The sequence below is a fragment of the Kwoniella shivajii genome, chromosome 1 (assembly GCF_035658355.1).
Source record: "Kwoniella shivajii chromosome 1, complete sequence".
Taxonomy (NCBI): Eukaryota; Fungi; Basidiomycota; class Tremellomycetes; order Tremellales; family Cryptococcaceae; genus Kwoniella; species Kwoniella shivajii.
The window spans coordinates 773572-796151 of record NC_085908.1 but is presented as its reverse complement, the minus strand read 5'-3'; the positions used below and the strand labels follow the sequence as shown (position 1 = coordinate 796151).

General features: G+C 42.7%; 8 protein-coding genes across 8 annotated transcripts; 5 read left to right on the top strand and 3 right to left on the bottom strand.

Moving 5' to 3' along the window:
• Window positions 1-174: 174 nt before the first annotated feature.
• Window positions 175-3771, bottom strand: IL334_000299 (uncharacterized protein; the record flags this gene model as incomplete). Its single annotated transcript, XM_062932083.1, has 10 exons — window positions 175-1204; window positions 1273-1381; window positions 1457-1843; window positions 1911-2142; window positions 2202-2322; window positions 2395-2674; window positions 2743-2892; window positions 2969-3218; window positions 3349-3458; window positions 3522-3771. 10 exons carry the CDS (start codon window positions 3769-3771, stop codon window positions 175-177), a joined length of 2919 nt encoding a protein of 972 aa, XP_062788134.1.
• A 992-nt stretch (window positions 3772-4763) lies between these two features.
• On the top strand, window positions 4764-7069 carry IL334_000298 (uncharacterized protein; the record flags this gene model as incomplete). The annotated part of the gene is made up of 8 exons (XM_062932082.1): window positions 4764-4861; window positions 4939-5125; window positions 5201-5694; window positions 5748-5800; window positions 5868-6331; window positions 6392-6462; window positions 6516-6591; window positions 6671-7069. The coding sequence occupies 8 exons, from the start codon at window positions 4764-4766 to the stop codon at window positions 7067-7069; spliced, it is 1842 nt and encodes a 613-aa protein (XP_062788133.1).
• Window positions 7070-7711: 642 nt separating this feature from the next.
• Window positions 7712-8949, top strand: IL334_000297 (uncharacterized protein; the record flags this gene model as incomplete). The annotated part of the gene is made up of 5 exons (XM_062932081.1): window positions 7712-7717; window positions 7782-7803; window positions 8064-8104; window positions 8291-8371; window positions 8809-8949. The coding sequence occupies 5 exons, from the start codon at window positions 7712-7714 to the stop codon at window positions 8947-8949; spliced, it is 291 nt and encodes a 96-aa protein (XP_062788132.1).
• Window positions 8950-9026: 77 nt separating this feature from the next.
• IL334_000296 (uncharacterized protein) lies at window positions 9027-10202 on the bottom strand (the record flags this gene model as incomplete). The annotated part of the gene is made up of 7 exons (XM_062932080.1): window positions 9027-9285; window positions 9392-9440; window positions 9542-9706; window positions 9774-9797; window positions 9873-9960; window positions 10055-10070; window positions 10144-10202. 7 exons carry the CDS (start codon window positions 10200-10202, stop codon window positions 9027-9029), a joined length of 660 nt encoding a protein of 219 aa, XP_062788131.1.
• A 441-nt stretch (window positions 10203-10643) lies between these two features.
• IL334_000295 (uncharacterized protein) lies at window positions 10644-12099 on the top strand (the record flags this gene model as incomplete). Its single annotated transcript, XM_062932079.1, has 5 exons — window positions 10644-10712; window positions 10793-10827; window positions 11045-11270; window positions 11523-11803; window positions 11934-12099. The coding sequence occupies 5 exons, from the start codon at window positions 10644-10646 to the stop codon at window positions 12097-12099; spliced, it is 777 nt and encodes a 258-aa protein (XP_062788130.1).
• A 341-nt stretch (window positions 12100-12440) lies between these two features.
• Window positions 12441-16030, top strand: IL334_000294 (uncharacterized protein; the record flags this gene model as incomplete). The annotated part of the gene is made up of 8 exons (XM_062932078.1): window positions 12441-12991; window positions 13180-13765; window positions 13835-14006; window positions 14136-14490; window positions 14626-14705; window positions 14774-15045; window positions 15117-15273; window positions 15387-16030. The coding sequence occupies 8 exons, from the start codon at window positions 12441-12443 to the stop codon at window positions 16028-16030; spliced, it is 2817 nt and encodes a 938-aa protein (XP_062788129.1).
• Window positions 16031-16227: 197 nt separating this feature from the next.
• On the bottom strand, window positions 16228-17425 carry IL334_000293 (uncharacterized protein; the record flags this gene model as incomplete). Its single annotated transcript, XM_062932077.1, has 4 exons — window positions 16228-16622; window positions 16748-16853; window positions 16950-17050; window positions 17170-17425. 4 exons carry the CDS (start codon window positions 17423-17425, stop codon window positions 16228-16230), a joined length of 858 nt encoding a protein of 285 aa, XP_062788128.1.
• Window positions 17426-18502: 1077 nt separating this feature from the next.
• IL334_000292 (uncharacterized protein) lies at window positions 18503-21678 on the top strand (the record flags this gene model as incomplete). Its single annotated transcript, XM_062932076.1, has 2 exons — window positions 18503-20160; window positions 20226-21678. 2 exons carry the CDS (start codon window positions 18503-18505, stop codon window positions 21676-21678), a joined length of 3111 nt encoding a protein of 1036 aa, XP_062788127.1.
• Between the last annotated feature and the right edge of the window lie 902 nt (window positions 21679-22580).

Below are 22580 nucleotides of genomic sequence, written 5' to 3'. Positions count from 1 at the left end.
AATGGATGAAAATGTTGTTGTATCTTGTTATACTACGTGAATGATGTAACAATACGTCGCAGGCGACTTTTCCGCCGTATTCCATTTGGACTGATCAGAACCACACACATATGCCATAACAGCCTCTGGGTGGATAAGTATATACATGTACATGTGTGTGTACGTATATATACACTAAAACCCTCCAACCCTTTTCTTTTCCTTTTTCTTCTTCTTTTCCCTTCCTTCTCTGCCTCCGAAAGGACCTCTTTCAACTTGCGTTGCCGCCCATTGGGACTCGTCCTGTTGACTTGAATTTTGCATTATGGGTGGAGGAGAAGACCTTGCCATTTGACCAAGTTGTGGCATTGTTGGTAAACTTGTATTGGTCATAGAAGAAGGTTTCGATTGAAGGGAATGAAACGTTTCTGTCGAATTTAAGTACGGTTGCGAGAATGATACACTAGATTTTGATGGGGGTAGACGTTTGATCCTCCTCTGAATTTGAGAGTAAGAAGGTATTGACGATGGGATGTCATCATTATACTTGTTGCTGTTATCGACGATGCTGTTATCGTCGTGATTTTGATCCTCTGTCCTCCATGAAGACCATGTATGGGAAGAAGGATCATCACCTATCTTCCAATCATTCAGTATCCCTCTAGCAGTTGGGTCTTGCAATTCGGTCATATCGTTATGCACATATTCAGCTCGTGTACCCTCCTCATAATCCTGTGGTAATTGATTATTGTTGGGAGTGAGGAAATGGAATTTGATTTTAGGTGGTAAACGGTCCGTATCCGTTAAGCTCAGTTGTTCAGTCACTCTAGCAAATAATTCATCTTCAGGTTCCGATTGTTGCATCTCTTCCAAAGCATTCTGTGCAAGTGGAGAAACGGGTTCCGAGAATAGGACAATCCGACTCAAACTTAGATCAAGTATTAGTTGAGATATATGATTATTGCTTGATGAGGTGGGATATGTCTGTTTGTATTCTTCGAAAAGTTCTAAAGGATCGTTATTGGACATGGGAGGTCGACACTCCTTGAAAATAGGTTGAATTGAGTTGATTGATGATACGACAGGAAGGTATTTGGTTATATTAATTTCTGATAATGATTCAAGTGTCGATCTCGAAGCTTGATGATGAACAGGAAGGGGAGTGAGGAGATGTGATCTCTGTTCATTTGATTCGGGATAGATGGAATCTCTCGCTAGGTCGGCACTATGTGTGATCAAAATCAGTATATCTGAATGGAGTAATTGAAACAAGTAGAAGTAGGTTTCACTTACGCTGTCATGAGATGTTCTAGCGGTGCATCTAATTCTCTAAGGTATCTCTCGAATTCTTTGGGGGAGAAATAGACTTCCTCGCCGGTCGACCTGACTGGTCGGTTGATTTCTTCGTCACCGGCAATCGTTCGACACTTCAGCAAAGCGAATATCGTTTGACCGTAGTTGCGAGGAAGAGACTCACCGAGCCAAGCCCAACGGAAGTCCATTTCTTTACCAATCTTCTCTGCCCTGTCTCCTTTTCGGTCCTCATGGTTTTTGGTGAAGCGTCCAACGTCTTCGTCCCAAATAGCTTTCAGTCCCGTGATCTTTCTACCACCTTCTCGTTTTGTGTTCAAGGCATTGGCATAGGGAAATATCGGAATTAAATGTACGCCTCCATCAGGCGATAGACCAATGAGGTTTCTTGGATGTCTAGAAGAAGCTGGAAAGAAAGGTATGACGGAGTTGATCTGTTTGAGTGGAAGGTTGATTGCGTAAGGATTTGATAGGGATCTGATAGGGGATGTTTTGGTGGTCGAGAATGATAGGATAAATGATAGAGTAGGAGAATATAGTATCGTACACCAGTCTTTCAAGTGAATGTCAGTACACAATTATTTCTCAAAATTTGGAATGTAGCAGCGAAGCATCCTCACCTTTACTAGATAGACCTGGTATAACTGCAACGTGTAGGTCCTTTGACCCACAATCATGCTTCCAGCTCAATACTGGTGTTCCTGGTCTATCTTCGTCTACCCACATCACTTCGTGAGTAGTAGCTATTACTACATGAAGTGAATCTCTTTCCGAAGCAGTTTTATCAAGAGAGAGGAAATGACGATCTCGACTTCTGAGTGTTAAGAGATTAGTAGAAGGATGTTCAGGATCCTGTACATTGTCCATTAACGTACGTTCAGCCAAGTTGAAGCCTGATGTTATGGACTCACATCTATATCGATAATGACTGCCTCTTTCGAAGAAAGGACGATCGCCGTACCTGGTCTTGTTCCGAAAGCGATTTGAAAGTATTGATGTCTTTCTTCGGTCACTTTATCTCTTACTTTACGTCTATACACGTCGTCGTCGCCAACTCAATGTCAATCATTTACTCCATCGATGGTAGAGTCGAGATGGACATACAGGTTCCAGACTTTTTCTATTTGACTTCCCTTCGTCTCTTTCTCTTCCCACCATAACCAGACTCCGCCGGATTCATCAACCACCAGTACCCTTGACCAGACATTGGCGTCCAAGGCAGCATCAACATGTCTACGTCCTTCTGTATCCTCATAGCTTAGCTGAGCCGTCCTTTGTGAAATTACAGGTGGAGATGACGACGGTGGCACGTAGGCGTGATCAGGGATCAGATTGACAAGATGTGTGGTGGATTGGAGTCTAATAAGTAGGGCTGTAGCCTCGCCTTAAGAACGACACAGAAGTCAGCATTTACAAACGCAGATGAGAACATCTCAGATGACATGAGCTCACGGTCTATACGTGCACTTGACACGACAGGTGAAGAAACGATCTGCAGTATGGGAGTAGGAAATCGTTCAACTACTTTATGAGTCGGTACGAAATGTGATTTACTTCTTGAATCCACTTTCGTACTGTTAGCAGGAAGGAATGGACTTATATCTATGAAATTAGGATCGCAATTGTCAATTATCACTTCCATCTCTCATTCAAGTTGAATCAAAGTATTGGAGCTTACTCAAATGATGCCCTATTTCACCCACAGGAAAGGCTAACAAACTCTTCGCAATTCTAGCTCTGGAATTATCGATTATAGCTATTTTCGGTCCATCGTACACGTCTTTCTCAGGAGTATTTATAGCTCCGGCAGGTGACTTTGATGTATTTGATGGTCCAGCTTCAGGTTGATTATCGTCAATAATAGATAAAAGGGCTTCGCGAAGTCCGTATTTTTCATATGGTGAACAAAGTGATTCGATATATTTCGTCTGAGTCACGTAGAAGTTAGCGAATGATATTCTGGCCAAGTGACGATAATGTCATGAGGTTGAGTTTCAAGATCTTCAGTGGGAGCTGTCTCGATAGTAAGAGATGTAGAAGATCTCGATTTCAACTCACGGAAGAATCAATCATCTCTTTTGAAGGTAATTTAACATTCTCAACACCATCCACGGAATGAGTTCCAGGAAACAGGATAGTACTCTTTTCTCCAGCTACATATCTCAAGTCTGTGAAAGAATTGTCAGGATTTTAACCTTCCTTCTTGATTTCTGGAGTAGAGCAAGACTCACCTTGTCTCGCCTCGCTTGCCCAGACCCATGTCCAGCCTTTCTTCCCTCTCTCAAGTCCGGCACCTCCACTCCTTCCAAAATCTAGTATAGTCCCACCTACTCCAACTTCCACTTTAGTATCTACATCTTTCCCATCAACGGCTCCGTCTGCTTGAAGAGCTTCTGCATCTCGTTCTCGGTCGATGCGCCGACCATGTCGTTTCGAACGGGCTAAAGGGAGATGTTCGACTGAAGAAGGGAAGGAGGTCATATTGCATGCCTCGTGATATCGCGCCTGACGTTTTGGTAATGCATTGAAGTGGACAATGTAACGATCTGTTCCCCAAAGCTCCTGTAAACCTTGACGTGAGAGGGGTTATACGATAAAGAATTTTTTCTAAGACTTAACAACAGAAGCAAAATGACACAAATCAACAACATTGAAAAAAACGGTCAAAACATTCGAAGAGCTTGCTTGACATTCCGCCGGAAATGTGATGGGATTAAAAATGTTTGGTTCGAGGTCGAGATCAAGACAAGAGAAACCTCAAACCCCTTTCAAAAACCCTATCTTACCCTTCTACATGCATGGTATGACTTGTCTACTTGAGAAGCAGATCTGCTAACAACCATATCGCCTTTAAGGTCATGCACTCGAAGAGAAAGGATGCAGCACAAGAAAAGCACGACTCGTCTGGCGCGGCAGGAGAATACTGACTAGCTCACGACTCCCAAAGGACAATAAAGAAGTATGACCACACCTTGTTTCACCTCGACTCGACACTGTGGTAATAAGGGTTTCTTTGATGGATTTCAGTGCTCTTGGAAGGTCACCATGTCAACTCGTCCTTCACTGTCAAAGGGAAAGTTGGTTGGTTGGTTGAAGAACGGTGTTTCAAGTTGGATGACAAGGAAAATAAATGAGTATTATGGAGAGTACTAAGGTTTGTGCGCAAAAACCTCCTTTTAGAGTCAACTATCCACACAAAGCGATCCACTGGCTGGTTGTACAGCAATTTCACCTGCATATATAGTATATGATATATATATACGAACAGTAGATCGTTAATCCCCCACCTCCTTGATCTACATTCTTCACATTCCTTCATTCTCACATTCAATTCATCAATCCATCTTTTACCTCCTTTCATAACTTCTTCAGGTCTATTAAAACTGTACCTCTTCGCCACCGTAAAAGCGTGTCTGAGATCTATTTGTCTCACACCGCACTTGACTTACCTCGGCGTCCTCAATATAATCACCATGACCCCTCTCGGGAGATTACTCACCCTCCTTCCTCTCTTTGCTGGGCTGGTTCAAGCTGCAAACAAGGATGACTGGCGTTCTCGATCGATCTACCAGTGAGTATCCGGTTCCTTATGTGACTCTTCCTTCCTGAGTATAATATATAAGGAATTATATGCTGATGACCTCTAAGACTCATCACTGATAGGTTTGCCGGCGGTGGTCAATGTGATCTTGGTTCAAGGAATTACTGCGGTGGTACTTGGCGCTCTGTCATTGATAAACTTGATTACATCCATGGAATGGGTTTTGATGCTGTCTGGATATCACCTACTGCTTTGGGCATTGAAAGTCAAACTAAGTATGGCGAAAACTACCATGTGAGTGTCAACCACTGAATTAAGACAACGAACAGCTGTAAACTTGTTCATGTGTGCTGATGAATCCTCTATTAGGGATACTGGACTGTTGATGTGACAAAGCTCAATCCTCATTTTGGTACTGCAGATGACCTAAAAGCGTTATCAAGTGCAATTCATGCCAAAGGGATGTATCTGATGGTTGATATAGCTATCAATTCACTTGCAGCTACCAACTACCATATCGATTCAAACACACTCTCTTCAATCAATAACGGTGATTTACTATTCAAAGATCCATCAAATTATCATCCAAGATGTAACATCCAATGGGGTAATCATACTTCCGAAGAATACTGTTGGTTGGTGACAGGAGGAGATGACAACGATGTCGCTCTTCTCGATCTCGCTACTGAAACTCCTGCAGTAGCTGATAAACTCAAACAGTGGGTTGGAGATTATGTATCGGATTATGGTATAGATGGATGTAGAATCGATGCCTCAAAACATCTTGGTAAAGAATTTCAACATGATTTCTGCCAATCAGCTGGTATTTTCTGCATAGGTGAAGTCGCTGGTGATAGTACTGAGTGAGTGCTGTTCACACATAGAGAATGATTGGGAAAGACTAATTGTCTTGTAGGTATGCTGCCACTTATCAAGGTGATGGTGGGATTGATTCAGTTTTCGGATTCGGTATGTCCCTTTCATTTCCCATACACCTGTCTTCAGACGACTGCTTATAACCTGCATACATCTTTAGGAATGCTCTACGGTTTCGCTGCCGTCTTCTCAGGTGGTAAGACTATGCCCACTTTAGGACACTACATCAATGCAGCAGCAACTTCATATGCCGATCCAACAGTCATCGGATCTTTCCTCGACAATCAAGATTTACCTCGATTCAATTCTAGAACAGGTGACAAATCCCTCGTTTATAACGCCATCGTCGGTTCTTTCTTGTATGGAGGTATCCCAACTGTCTACTATGGTCTCGAACAGGATATCGCAGATGGTCCGTATGATCCAAATAATCGAGAAGCTTTGTGGAATTACAATAATTACAATACCGGTGGAGATACCTACAAAAGAATACAAACCCTCAACAAGATCAGGGATTACCTTGGTGGTAGAGGAAAATTCTTCAATTCCGTTGCAACTATTCTCAAGGTTCAAGACAATGATATAGCCCTTCAAAGAGAAGAGGCGCTGATTGTCTTGACTAATGTAAGTCTAAAAGTGTTCAATCCAGTAAAAGGTTTGAGCTGATATTTGCTATGTCAGTAGAGAGGATCTTCTGGCTCTGGTACCTGGCTGATTGGAGGCACCAAATTCGGTAATAACGCTGATGTAGTCGAGTAAGTGGGCACTGATGGTCGTTTGTAAAGTGATTCGCTGATGGCCTCCTCAGCTTGCTGTCATGCACAAAAGCTAAGACAGATGGAACCGCATCACTTTCAATTTCTTGGACAAATGGTCAGCCATCCGTGAGTTTCCGTTTCATGTCAGGTATTTTTTACAACCAGTCCTCCTGCAAGAACGGCTAGCCTGACATTTTGAAATCAGGTCTTCGTTTCAACCGATGTCGCTGCTGCAGGAGGCTTCTGTGGTGCTACAGCTCCTTCATCTGCTGGTGCTGTGTTAGTAGCCGATCCTACCACTTCGACAACTGGAAACTCGACCACCGGTCAAACTGATATCGTCGAACCTACCAGTAATTCTTCACAGGTTTCTGCGACTTTTACTAGTGTGACTGCAGCCACCACCTCAGCTCCAGCAACGATTACCAATCCCGATGTCACCGCAGAACCCATCAACACTGCTTCGACTACAGTGATCATTGACACAACATCAACTTCATCAAGCACTACCGATGGATCCGCAGGAATACCAGCTAGTGGATCTTCCAGTTCTTGTAAGAGATCTAGGAAGAGGAATTCTGCACTCGGTAAGCATCATGCCTGACAAGCTCGAGAACCGAATTCAAACCCGCGGTTGAGATCTACTGTAGTCATTGTAACATAGAACATTATTCCTATTTCATACTCTTTTTTACATGGAATACTTCATTACTCTCCTCTCATGGTAGATGATTCGTCTCACTCCTTCTTCCATATCCTACCTATGCATACGTTGGATTTCATTGTCAAGTCAGAGCGTTTGCTGAAATTGGTCTGGTCTTTTTAGCGATTGCCAGTCTATTTTTCGGATTCTTGATATTCTCCTGGTGATTGCTATGTCGCCCGTCATAGGATATCTGTGATGATTCTCTACATAACCTTATTGGACTGTTGCTTGAATATGTTTCGGTAACATGCATGCTTAGGACATTGCGTTGAATACATGCATTACTGCATTCTCGTCAGTCAGTGGGATGATTTGATATTCTCGGGACATTGTGATTCGCCAGCTGCAGTGACGTGGCATTTCTTTTCTCTGTTTGTTCCTGACAACCATTATCACTCCTCGCTTCCTCCGTCTCTTATTGATGCTTTCAACCAGTAGTGAGTGGAATTAGACGAATGAACCCGTCTTCGATTTCGTATAACATTGTACATCAATTCCATCAATATCATTTCGAGCTTAAAGTTACAGTAGATCCTCAAGATGGCCGTGAGTTAATCTCATAAGATAGACTACTCATTGAGACGATCAAGCTAATGGACTTGACGAATAGTCGGGTTTCGGTTATACTGGCGGTAGGTTGTTCGTTCATTACTAGGATCTCGGTGTACTTGATGAATAAGGAAAGGGATGAAAGGAACGGGATGAAATGGTGGCCTTGGTGTAAGCCTGAGGATGGACTCTTGTGATAATGACTAGAATCTGGCTTTAGAGGATTTGTACGCTTAAAAGCCAAAGGAGATGCTTTTGACTACTACGAGAATTGACTATGGTATCGATTGGGTCGATCAAAAACTAATAAATGTTGTTCTCCCTATTTTTAAACCCACTTCAGGTCGAACAAGGTGTTTCCCACTTTGGCAAGAATTCTCAAAGGTGAGTTCTTGCTTCAAGACAATTACATTCCATCATGTCCCCATCAAATGATTTAATGCTGAATGTATTCTTATTCAATCGTGCCCTTTTCTGACATTATCCCTTTCTACGAACAACGACCACCATTCCGCTATCCTTGGTGTATCCAAACTCGCTCGGCGTATTGCGTCACCATGAATCAAACAGTGTTACGCAGGAGCAGAGAAACCAGCAGATTGCGTGGCGCAGAAAGATGATTATATGGAATGTTTACATCATACCAAAGAGGTGAGTGTTGGTTCTTACCAAAGTTGCGAAGGAACTGCAGACGGATTTGAACTCGGACTGGATCTGGACCCGAACAATCAGGATATAAGTGGAATGTGGATGGTGAAGGCTGAGCTAGATCATAGAATGGTAACGGGGTTTAACGGGAGGACCAAAGAGGGCTAGTTTGTGCAAGTTGAGAAGAGAGGAGTTTTTCACATATGACGAAGATGTCGAAATATCGAATTGGGAGGCGTAGAGCTGGTTACCATTTCGGCGATGAAGTAGCAGGACTGTGGATTAAACAAATGCTGATCATGATTTCTTCTTTTCTCTCATCATATTGTCTATAACTATCAATCTCACATTTCGTCCCTACCATCTTTTCCTCATTCCCTTCTCCTGTTCGGCCCACCTTTTCACTGCGAACTATGGAAATTGCCCCAATACGCTCATAGATCGCTCGAGCTAAAGAGATCAAATCCCATTTCGTGCAAACTCAAATTTCCGAATCTTCAGATGCTAGAAAAGCAGCTGAAAAAGCAGCTACGGGAGTCATAGTATCGTTAGGTCTGGTCAAAGAGGAAGAAGGTCAATAGATTGTATATATGCATGGATTTCTTATTACACCTGAATTTATTATTATGAGTCGTATGATTTATGATCAAATCCCTTTCTATTCATACGTCCCAACTTTATCACTAACTTTTAATCCTACCCAATCTACCCTCTCTTTCACTTCAAGTATATCGAATTCGAGTTGTGTATTTGTCTCAGCAGCATATTTCAGTTCAACCTCGTCAAACACCTTGACATGTTTTGTTATTCCAAAACCCAACTTCTGGAACAAACGTATCGACGGAATATTTGATGCTCCTATTCTTGCTATGAGGTGATTCGGCTCCAAGGGAAGCGTACATGTGAGGTATGATAGACTATTTTGAGACCGACGATCAATAATTCCTCAACTTTTGTGTAGTGTTGGTGGGAGTAGAGAGTGGAGGGAGAGGTTATAGAGGATATATATTGTGTATCACCCACAATAATGATAACGCTTCAATAGCATATCCTTTACGTCGATCTTCTTTTGCTATCCGTCAAAAAATATTTTCAAGGATTAGCTCTAATAGTCTCTCTCGGCCCCAATGGACACGGACAATCGACGGAACAAATAAAGAGTAATACACCCACACGCTATCATTATCTCACATTCACCTTCACCATCTTTGCCATCTGGTAAAAAAAGGTTCACATCGCCTATCATCTTACATTGTGGTATCTCATTGGGATTCAGGACGCGCGACTTTGGTATCGACGTTGACGACTCGGGTCGAGATAGAAGGATGAACGTCAATTCTGCAATGAATAAAGAGGTTAGGACTACGTTGGAGACATCTTGAAGCGCCGATATGTTTATACTTACTGTCTTCGTCCAGATGCCATTTACCTATTTTATCAATGAGCTCATATTAACATCTTGGTTCCTGCTCTCTGTCCGCTTCGAAAATGAAGAAGGACTAACGTTGCATCTCTAATTCTTCATCATACGTTAATGGCTCTGAAGCTGTAAGTTCAAGTAATTCAGGTGATTTCATCCATTCATGGTATGTCTATATCACAAACCCTCTTGGTATCAATAACAATGGACATAGAGAGCTATCGTTACCTTATGTTAGGATACACTTTGATCGAGATCAAGCTCACAGGTACATGTTCAGCACTATGATTGTATATGAGAATCAGTAATTGTTGATATAAAAAAAAGCAGGTCAGTAGAAAGGTTGAAAACGGACCGGTAAGGAACTAAGACGACTCGATCACCGAATATCACCGTATTTTCATTGAGCCTCATAGCGTTATGTACTCTCTATGTTGTCTCTGACGTTCAATGGTGATACTGCCGCATATGGATAGTTGTACAATGGCAATTATGTCTATTTTCTTCGTTAACAAATGACAGATTATGGTATCATTATCGTAGCATTCAGGTGATAGTGATAACGGCGTCAGTGATAGAGTGACGTGGCATTCATCTGACTGTGGAGGCCCCCTTCCGCATGAATCCCACTCACGCGTTCCCCATTTCAAAAGTGCTCTCGTCAGCGTCAGCAATCGACATCAACGAGATTTAGACATTGTTAAAGTGATCACTTTGGAAACAAAAACAGACCTATCACTGAGACTACATAGATTCAAACCAGTCCGCCAGCGACCAGAGTAGCTTTCAATCAACGCACATCAGTCCACACCATCAACTATCTCACTGCTCACCTATCCTCGATAAACACTCAACATGACATCAATAGGAACGGGATACGATCTGTCAGTATCGACATATTCGCCTGATGGACGATTGTTCCAGGTCAGTGGAACCTTCCTTCTAACCAGCTACAGTAGCTATGGGTCCTTACAAAGAGTGATGTACTGATGTATGGTCTTCAGGTCGAGTATGCTCATAAGGCTGTTGAAGCTGCTGGGTGAGTTTACGCTTTTTGATAGGGCAGGTGTAGGAAGTTTGCTGACATGTATTCCCTCTCTTCCCTTTGGTACCATATTACTGTTCTCCCCTTCCTACATTGTTGTTTTTCTCCTCCATGGGCCACACCTACCATACTATCTCTGGCACTTCATATCTTTCCGTCATCTGCTTGACTTCATCATAATAATCTTACCTTAATGATCAAATACAAACAGAGTCGCTATCGGACTTCGATGCAAGGACGGCGTGATCCTCGGTGTTGAGAGACTCTTACATTCAAAACTATTAGTGAAAGGTGCCAACAGGAGAATAGCGTCATTAGACGAGCATATCGGTTTGGCAAGTGCTGGTTTATTGGCTGATGGTAAACATCTCGCTAGAAGAGGTAGAGAGGAAGCTAGCAGTTTTAGAGAAAATTATAACAGTCCTGTTACTGTACAGGTGAGTTTCAGTTCCTGGCGAAGATAGGTTGTCAAGGGTCTTGCTGACAATATCCATTCTCCATTCTTTGTTCATGACCTCTTCTGCCTTGTGCCTCGTCTGATTCGCTTTTCATGACATGCTATAACCAATATCGCACTAATGATAATCTGAATATTCTCTGCAATTCTGCAATAACCAAAACTTGTGGAACCTACTATTTGACTATCATCGACTGTTGTCTGTTTCAAACTCTCTTCACCCCTACAATAGATCCTCTCCGATCGAATCTCAGCATATCTTCAAGCATATACATGTTACGGTTCCGTTCGACCTTTTGGACTCTCGTCAATCGTAGGAGGTGTAGACAAGACTGGACCCAAGTTATTCTGTATCGAACCTTCAGGAGTATATTACGGCTATAGAGCGGTGGCCGTTGGAAAAGGCAAAGCATTAGCTAAGACTGAATTAGAAAAAATCGTTAACAAGAATTTGGAAAGTGGTACTGAAGGTGGATTGACAGTTAGAGAAGCTATTGATGAAGTAGCCAGAATGTGAGTTCAGATCAGCACTTCATGGACTGGCTGTAACCTCTTCGAATGAAGTTTCTCAAGATAAGGTTACATGGGTGTATAGCTGTGAACTTTGTAACGAGACTGACCTAATTTCCTTTGATGAACCTAGCATATACCTCGTTCACGACGATAATAAAGATAAAGATTTCGAGCTGGAAATGACATGGATCTGTGAAGAGAGTGGAAATAAACACGCTCTCGTACCTGAGGACTTGTTAAAATCAGCTGAAGAGAAAGCTAAAGCAGCTTTGGAAGAAGGTATGGAAGAGGATTAAGCTGAGCGAGCGTATATGCGCTAGCTAAAGAAAAGAGAATCGAGTTTCGTGTACAACTATACCTTAGGTCATGAAGACGATTTCCTCATGCATAAAACAGGTTTATATGCTTGTCGCTGTTGAGCATCTATGATCTAGAACCACTCTAACTTTGTCATATCAAAGGCGGTTGGAAGATTAATGGATTCGTATAGATCATGACCACGTGCCCGGTTATTTTAATCGATGAAATGAGATTTTGGAAATTTCAGCGCATGAGTTCAACGGTGCTCAGATTATGACTAACTTGTATACTGCATCTTTCTTCTTTAAACTAATTACATTTGCCTAGCTCGATACCAATGTCACAATCAGGACCAAGTATCAAGCGATCTGCAGAGGAGATCTCTGCAGACGAGGAGGTGCTTGTCAAGCGCGCTAAGTTGGATGAATCTTCTTCATTGACATTGGAAATACCAACTACCAAAAATGATTCTGTTCCTTCACCTTCAGAGATTGTTTCGACTATATCCAATCCAACAACTACTACAATTGTAACCACCCCTAACTCCACTCCTGCACCATTACCCATCATCACATCGACATCTACCTCTACCTCTATTTCCACTTCCACCTCTACTTCAGCGGCCGCGCCTGCTTCTAGTTTTACATCAGATGATCGATCAGGTGGGATCAACGCACACTTGAATGCTTCTCACCGAACTTTACCTGAACCAATATCGAAATTAGGCTTAAAACCAATCATACCAATCCTCCCATCATCATTAGAATACATAATTGGGTCAAAAATAGACTTGACGGAAAGAAAAGGTTTTGTAGGTGAGAATGAATGTGGTATAATTGGTTTCGTGGGTGTAGGAAATAAAGGTATAAAAGGTGTAATCAAACAGCGGTGCGTGAGTGTCCAAAAAAAAACATACGGCATTTTCTTTATCTTCCAACCCCATATGGTATTCGGTATTCATGAGTTCACATCCATGACTCCATGACCCCTTGAAATCCAGAATGTTATGATGATGAAATAGTTTACGATACTGATAAATGTTTTCATCCTTTACTTTACCTTACTTTGATTTACAGGTTCACCGATTTCTTGGTCAATGAAGTATCTCTTGATGGAACTGTCCTTCACTTGAAAGATATTACGAAACCGAAGGAACCCGAAACGGAAAAAGCTAAAACAACCCAATCAAATAAGGACACAACAATAGCGTCTGTCCCAGCGTCAACCTCTACTCCAACTTCAACCTCAACAGAAGAAATCAAAAATGGCGATGATTCGTCGTCATCATTGCCCGAGAAACTCCAATTCAAATCACATCCTCAATGGCCCACTTCAGCCACTCTGTCGCTCAAATCTCATTTGTCAGATGATACTATAGTTTCACTGCATGATTTACTGGTGGAAGGTAGAGAGCCCCCACCCAAATCTGACGGTGGATGGGGATCGCGTAAAGTGAAATCTACAGAAACCGAAGAAGGTGCTTTGAATGAAGAGGGTGCGGCGAACGCGATTGGCAATTCTACTGCGGGAAGTGGCGGAAGAGGTCAAGGTAGGGATAGAGGTCGCGGAAGAGGTGGAAGGGGCGGCGCAAGAGGTGGAAGAAATGGTAATGGTGCTTCCGGTGGTTGGAAAGCTGAAGATCACAGGGAAGTCCTATCACAGGTAAGTCGCATAAAGAGAAGATCCCTGTTGCGTTCCCAAGAAGCTGCACTGAGCTGTGTCATCTGGTAGCCCATCACTTCAAAAGATGCCCGAACAGCTGCACACAAAGTTCTGAGGGAATGTTTCGGAACTACATTCGAGTCGTCCACCAAGGAAGTGCCTGGTGAAGAAGGCTCAAGATTGGTCATCAAGTATTCTCAAGCTGGCGGAAGAAGTGATAAAGGCCAATGGGGTCAACCTAGTGAGTAGTTGATTCGAATTCCTCTTCAGTCCTGATCCAGCTGCACAAAGCAGAATTACTTCTGAAGCATATCACCATGGCCTTCCAAACAACGAGACTTACTGATTGAATGAATACATACGATTCTAGGACCACCAAAACTACCTCAATATATACATTTCACACTACATAAGTCGAATCGAGAAACAATGGATGCTTTATCTCATCTGAGTAGAATGTTCAGTGCTCATCCTAAAGATCTATCAGTATGCGGAACGAAAGATAAAAGAGCAGTAACGGTTCAACGAGTATGTTTGAAAAGGAATGGTAAAACTCTAGGGGCAGTGTGGAAAGCTGCCAATGGGATAAAACAAGGCAGAAGAAATGAAGATCAAGCGATCGAAGATAGAGGTGAAAGAGGTGTTAGAATTGGTGATTTGGCTTACAGTGATAAATACTTAGAATTGGGTATGTTGAAAGGAAATCAATTTGTTATCACCCTGAGGTTAGTCGCATCTCCGCTCTTTCTAAAGAACATCATATAGCTCAGAGTGACGAATCCCACGAGTCGTCAATACGAGTGTTAGACTGTATCTGTCATCACGACAAGAACTGACTTGAAATATGTTTCAATTATTAGAAACGTTCAAGAAGAAAACACAGCAGAGATCGACAAGACTATGACATCAGTGAGAGATCATGGATTCATCAATTTCTACGGTAAGTTTAGATGTCCTGGTGCCGTTCCCTGCGACTCGTATTGGCTGACTAGTGGTTGCACTCTGCAGGAATGCAAAGATTCGGAACTTCTTCTTGGCCCACACATTTGACTGGTCTACTGATCCTGCAATCGAAATGGTCAGAAGCTATTGATTCCATCTTGAGTCTGCGAGAAGGTGAACATCCAGATAGTATATCAGCCAGATTGGCTTGGCTGGAAGATGGAGATTACAACAAAGCGTGGCAATCGATGCCAAGAAGAGGTGTGGCTGAAAGGTCTATTTGGGATTTCTGGAGGAAAGGCAACAGCATGGCGGATAAAATGGGGGCTTTGAGTAGTGTAAGTAACTTCAATTTATCAAATTGGCAGTCGATCAGCGAAACGTAAGAGCTGACTGTTGAGATCATCAGATCCCTAGAAATTTACGAGTCATGTATGTTCACGCATACCAAAGTTATATTTGGAATCTCATTGTCTCTGAGCGAATCAAGATGTCAGCGACTGAACCTTTAGTAGGCGATCTGGTATTTGTTGATAAGGATACTTTGGCAGAAGGAGATGTTCCTAGTGAGTCATGTGTTTCTGCCTATTGAGCAAGAAAGAACCGCTTTCCCGGACATTTGATTGTATATCTATATCTATTGAAAAGACATGGTTGCTGACCTGATGATCAACTGTAGAACCCGATACTGTTCCTGCTCACGCCAAAGACCGACATGGCAGAATAATACGAAAATGGGCTACGACATCATCACCCGAAGTAAAACAATTAACCGAAGAAGACCTACCTAATCATACAATATTTGACGTTATCATGCCACTGCCAGGATGGGACATAGATTATCCCGGAGGTGTAATAGGAACGAAATACGAAGAGGCATTAAAGAAAGATGGATTAGACAGTAGAAAGATGAGACGGGAACAAAGAGATTTCTCGTTGCCTGGATCATACAGGAGAATAGTAATCAGACCAATCAAATTAGATTGGTCTCATATACAATATACAGATCCGGATTTATCATTAGTTCAATCTGATGAAGATAAAATCTTGAATTTGAACCCACCTGTTGAAAATAATCCTCAAGGTAAATTCCGAGCGCTGAAAATCGAATTGGAATTAGGTTCAGCAACTTATGCTACGATGGTCTTGAGAGAAATTACAAGGGAAGAAACTTCGACTTGGCATCAAATTGGCTTGACTATGTCGGGTGAAGATAAAGGGTTTAAAGGTTCAGGTGGTGGTAAAGATGATGAAGGAGAAGAGAAGGATCAAGGAAAAGACGATGAAGTAGAAGAAGAAGTTGAAGGTGATATCGATATGTAGATTTGTTGATATACGGATCATGCATATGCTAAGGAGGATCACACAGCAGTCAATCTGGCGCAGATGAGTCGGAAATCTCGAGCCCTCTAAGATACTGTACTCCTTTTATTATCTGAGTGAGGTTACATGGTGAACCATGATATACCATACGAGTGTATTCTTTTTACCATACATTTATTCTAATGATTTTATAATAATTACAATCTATCCCATAAATCTTCATCATCCTCGTTCAGATCTTCTCTCCCTTGATTCAATTTGACTCCAGTACCTATCCTCTCTTCTTCAGTATCCAATCTTTGATATCTTCCTGAACCTGTTGAAGATGAATTGAAAGCACCTCTCAACGTTCTTCCCCCCGATCCAGGTCCAGATCCTGATGCGGAAGTTGAGAGTTGGCGCTCAGCAGCAACTTCTTCATCTTCATCCAGACCTAAATCCAATGCTAAACTCGCAGCTCCAGCTTGACTCAGATCAATAGGTTTAGGTGGATTTAAAAGGGAATGTCCAGATCTGCGTAAAACATTTCCTAATCTAAGGAATTGAACGGTATTTCGAATTATCAATAGAAACGTATCGAGTAATTCTTCACCTATTGAGCGAGAGCGAGAGCGAGAACGAGAAAAAGCAAGTTGATAGATCAGAGACTCAGCGACGTCACCAATACGAAAAGGAGAACACTTGAAATGAAAATATAACACATGACACATGACTCACTTCTCGTACCTTCACCACAAGGATTCTTGAATACTAATATCAAAGTTACGGTACAAAATAGGACTAGGATTATATCGATTACATTTAGTAATGTCAATGGGTATTTCTGCGAGTGATTGTAGTCAGGTAGGTTAGCATCAAATAGCATATGCATGTGTAGTCGACTGAATTGGAGCTTCCTTAGGTCGAGGAGACTACTCACCTTGCCATATGCTGTCCACCTCGTGCCCACTTCTAAAACCATTAAAACATTTATTATGACCTCTAATATATGCCATACTGCCGGTGGACATTTATTCCCATCTATGAATTTCCGTTGACCAAGGTGTCAAAGCCTATATCAGCTTATTTCAAACTATATTTTCCAATATCCTTGACCAATTTCGTTCTGATGGCCGGAGTTTTACAAATGCTGAACTCACGAGTAGCTATTAAACTTATAACCAGCGTAGCGAAACTTAAACCCATCATAGCACCGTAAAACAGAACATAATATCTACTGAATATTATCCGATTCGCTACTCCTCTCAGTTGTTCAGATGGTGGTAGGTGATATGGTGATCTGGATCTGGAAGGCATCGCCGAGTTGGAGGAGGTTTGATTATTCAATAAGGTATCTGAATTATGTGTTTCTTCGTCAAATTCGAAATCTTCTGCTGAAACGTGATCGTCTGGCATCTTGATTGACTGATAACTGTTTTGCGAGTATAGATACAGGTTTCAGCGATAAAGGAAGGATTACAGGGGTGACAGATGACAGTACTCGTAGTGCAGGCTTGAGATTAGGTACAGGAATATATGGTACGGGAAGGGTGGATTTAATGAAGATGGATGGATGGTCTAATCGCCCTTCCCGTGTCCATCAGAGGTAACATCGAAGTCTGGAAAGCGGAGATCCCCGCTGTCGTCAGTGGTGAATGTGCGTTTCAGATAACTGAAACTTATTAGTTAACTTAAACACTTTGCTTCAGGCTCGTTCCCATCCATATTCCCCCACTCCAGGTCATCAAGAGGCAGCCAATGGTACAATAGTCCGCATACGACCCTTCCATTCGACATTGATCCCCAGATGCAACGAACCGGTAGTATGGTAGTATTCTTCCCCCTGTTCTTCGTCGAAGAACGTGGTTGTTTTAGATCAGGTTTCAAAGCAGGTTCCCCTTTTTAAGAGTATCCGAGACCCACTTATCACGGTACACCCGGTAGTATTATGATTGAACTAGAAAGTACGGGACGCTTTGATCTCCTCTCCTTTATGTGTGCTATGATCGTCCATCAAAACGAAGATGAGATGGTGAAAAAGTAATTAACAGGTGGGGGAAGAGTGAGAGATGGTTGGGATTCCGTTTTCATTATCCTTCCTTCCACATGACTGATAAACTTATACACGATTGAACTCAATCGTAGAATATTAGCTCAAACACCCCCACTCACATCATGATCCCAAGCTAATAACAATCGAACGGTGAGACCGATTCTCATGATAGTTCCTACATAGTTGAGCTCAGGTCGTATCGATCTACTTAACCTCTAAATCATCTAAGCATTTTTGACCCAACTCATTTCACTAGCTTCACCCTATGACATGTCTTCACCCATTTGCGAACCGATCTTCCTTATCTAAAAGGTATACTTCTCCTTTTCCTCTTCCAACCACTTTACTCTCTTTAATTAATTTAAAAGATCTACCACCGACACCGAAAGCAGCAAAATCGGACGACCCAGTTATTCCTACTCTGTATATGGAAAGCGAGTATGCCTTTAATCAAATCCCGGGGGAAAAGACCGAATTCCTCAACATCAACATCGAAATCATCATTTAGAAATGACACTTTCTCTTTCTTACCGTTCTTCATATCAGCTTTAGATCCAAGAGGCCTCGGAGGAGGAGGTGGTGGAGGAGGAATACGAGGTGGCAAGCCGCAAAAGCATTTATCGCATTCATCACCACCCCCACCTCCAACACCTTCATCTTCTCATTTCGATATTGGTATACATACATATTCACCTTTTTCATCATCGACTCCTCCTTCTACGTGCTCGAAAGGATCGGTAAATGGCATGCCAAGTTCCCAAGGTGTGTTTGATACTTATGAACATCAGATGGATGTACAGTTTGAGCCTACAAGAAGTGGATCGAAGAAGGAACGAACAGCGAAAAGGGATAGGAGAGATACATTGAGATTACCAATGATGTTACCGACACCGATGGATCAATTAAGTATAGATAAAGACGAGTCCAAGGATGAATATGATCATATTGTTTCAAAACCTACTTGTCAAAAGAATAGGGCTGTGAGTCAAATCGATGCTGGACGCTTGAGATGTCGTGTTACGGATCAACCTTCAACATCATCTCCTTGCCAAAATACATCACAAATCTCTAATTCTCCCACACGGCATTCTGCGCAAATGTTACCCGTCGACTCTGCAGGAAAGAACGGTATCAATCAGTGGTTGGGACCAGAAGATGAAGATTTAGATGATGTAGAATATCAAGCTTTAGATGTGTTACGAACTCTGGATGGTCACTTACAACGTGATGGATTCGGGTATGCAACTGGAACCGGTACTGGTAAAGGTAGCTGGATCAATGCCGAAGATACTTCCAACTCGAGGAAAGGGTCAGACTCGCCCTCGACGAAATCCAGAAATTCCACTTCGAGAGTATCAAATGTCCGCCTTAGATCAGGTACACTTTCCACCGTCAGAACTACTTCTGAGAAGGATTCCTCGGAGGCAGGAATTACTAACGAAAGAAAAAGAATAAGATCCCATCGATATAGTGGTGTGCATATCGCCGAGATACCATATCCAGAACAACATCAGAGCCCTACAGCACATACAAAAAGATCATCTGATTCTAACTCAACAGGACCACCACCACCACGACCCCCTCCTCCTCATTCTAAGCATACTTTACCTCCTGTATCAATGACACAAACACACGCAAGTGTGGACCAACATACAATCAATGACAACAGACTATTCGACCGGAACGATGATCAGGGTACACATGTTAATGAAAAAGATAAGCACATGGCACCGGCCCTATCCGGATATTCTCAATCAGAATCACACTCAAGAATACAAATGAGGACTTTCAACGATCAAACTGATCAAAGAATAATATCGCCACCATCCGCTATACCACCTCGTTCTGCTTCTTGTTTAGGTGAATTTCCTCTTGGGAGAAATCAGACGTTGCTTCGGATGCCTTCATCTTCTCATCTCAGACAAAGCGATTCTGCCCCTGCAGTACGTAGAGGCAGCAAAGAGAAAGAAGGGGTCAAGGTACCCCTTATCCTTTCTTCTGCGAACATGTCACCTGCATCGCCGATCACATCTGCCAACCTGGAAGACGATGAGTTTGTAGTAGTCATAGACCAAAGACCTCGTGCGCCCTCAAGAGAGTGAGTGGCAGTCATATCGTAGGTAATTCCGATACCTGTTAGCTAATACACCTAAATTCAACCAGGACAACATTGTCTTATATACCGTTACATCAACAACCCTTACCTCCCATCCCCATATCATCGACTCTTCCTTCACTGTCTCCCAGCTCGAGCTCCCAGAGAAACACCTTGTCAAGCGTCGCACACCCTCGACTGGCGACTCGATTCCTTCGACCAAAGAGACCAGTCACAGCTCCTCATCCTCCACCCTTGTCGGCATCTCAGATCATTTCACCCTCCAGACCACTTACACGTTTGATTCCACGAGAAGAACCACGTAGACCAGCATCCTTTGCTTCTCGAGCAGAGGCCGATGCGGGTCAAAAAGGTATGACAGTCCTTTCCTTCCTCGCGCTAAACGAGATAGGTAATGGATCTAGATCGTTCGGACGAAGAAACTCGTTTAGTCGGTTAACATCTGCCACTGACTTTACTTCTGGCTATTATCCGGCCAGAATGGAATCTCCTACTCGAGGATTGGAAGGTGGATATATCATTCCTCCTGCGGAGAGAAGTAAGATTGGTTCTGAAAATAGAAAGCAAGCAAGAAGAAGGAGGAAGAATAGTTCTCGAAGCACTTTGAGCTCGATTGCAGTTAGTGAAGTCTCATCGCCTGAAGAAGAGTGGCGCAATGATCATGAACAAGTAGAATGGAGTACAGCGCGGGAATTCGAGCGATCGAAAAGCAGGATGAAAGAGAAAGAAAAAGACACGCGATTGGGATTTTCGTTTGAGAACATCGATATAAACAGATCTTTCACCCCGAATCGAAATAAACCTTCGCCATTAAACATATTTTCATTCAGTCGCGATCAAGAAGCTGAAGAAACGAGATATCCTAAATCAGCAGGATTGCTACCACCTCCTAGACCAAGAAGGGGAACTACTCCCTCTGTGCCATTAGTTATGCCGTCCAAGAGTCAAAATCAACAGGATTGTACCATTTCTATCGCACTAAATACGGGGACTTCGTTCGAGCGAAAATCACCCAAACATATACGTAAATGGTTCGACACCAATACAGATTCATCGTCACCTCGTGCACTTGATGAGATGAAAGATTCCATGGACTTAGGTTATTCTCCTTGTGACAGTCCAAGCTTGACTACTCCGGGTCAATCCTACGTGTTCTCGCCTTATGATATCGATAATCAACAAAATCAATTAAGGACAGTATCCATCCCTACGTCTGAGAATGAAAACAGAGGTGGAGGTGTAAGTGGCGGTAGGGGAGGAGAAGACGAAAGTTCAAATTGGAGTAGTAGTGATGGACCTTCAGATAGAGAAAGGCAGATCATAACTTCATTATGGCTGGCGTCTAAACCGACTAGAACAGGTTCAGGGAAAGAAGAGAAGAAAGAGGATCATCATCCATTCTATACCGGAAAGAAGGGGGGTAATGGTGGTGTTGTGATTGACGGTGGATATGGAAAAAGAGGTAGTTTTGGTGTGGACATTCGCGATCGAGTGATATAAGCACCGTGGAGGTGGTATGTCGTGAATGGTTGAACTTGTACTGCTGTTGCCTGTTACATGTACCTTCCTCACCTGATCGATGTGTAGTCGATGTCTCTGACTATTTGCTCATAAGGCGATATGCACAGATCCAAGCTCAGTTAGAAAGGATCCATGCACTTATGCCATGTACTGCTTAATCACCCCGTTCGCGTCATGCAAAGCCATCGTATGTGATGTCGGATGCCACATTTCGCAGCGATATCGCTTCGTCCTGTCTTAGTTTGAACCCGGGATGATTTTGTGGCGCTGTCTGGCTCATTCTGCTTCTCCGCCTATTTAGCTCTTTTATAAGGTAGACTGAGCTTGAAGACATGGTACTGATACGGCACTAAGCATCATCGTTCAAGTTACAACCAACGGTCTATTCAGATCGAATGATCGCATCTCGAAAGGGTTTTCAGCTGTCGTGTTTGCGGTTCCTCACGACTATGAAACTCATGCATCGATGAAACGCACTTTGATTCACTTGTCTTGTTACCAGGGCAATGCAGTACGTTAATGAACTCAAGCCGGGATTTTCAACCCAGGCTGGCTTTGAAAAAGAAAGAGGCGGGGATTTCCTAGAGCCGAATTTAGAGAACAGAGAGATTTTTTGTCAGTTTGGACAAAAGTGGGGCCAGCGGCAGTTTTTCTCTCCGCCGGCAAATCGCGGTAACAAGCTTTCGATTGTTCTTTCAACCAGGAATTCTTCTTCGCAACTAGAAAAACAACACAGACATGGACTACGTCTTCTGATGGCGAGCAGATAAGATGGATCTGAGCATAGACCGCCTTTGCTTTTTCGACACATCCTTTGATTAATTCGTTAAAAAGCTGTGACTCCATTTTTCTTCGATAGGTAGTGACATGCTGCGACCGAG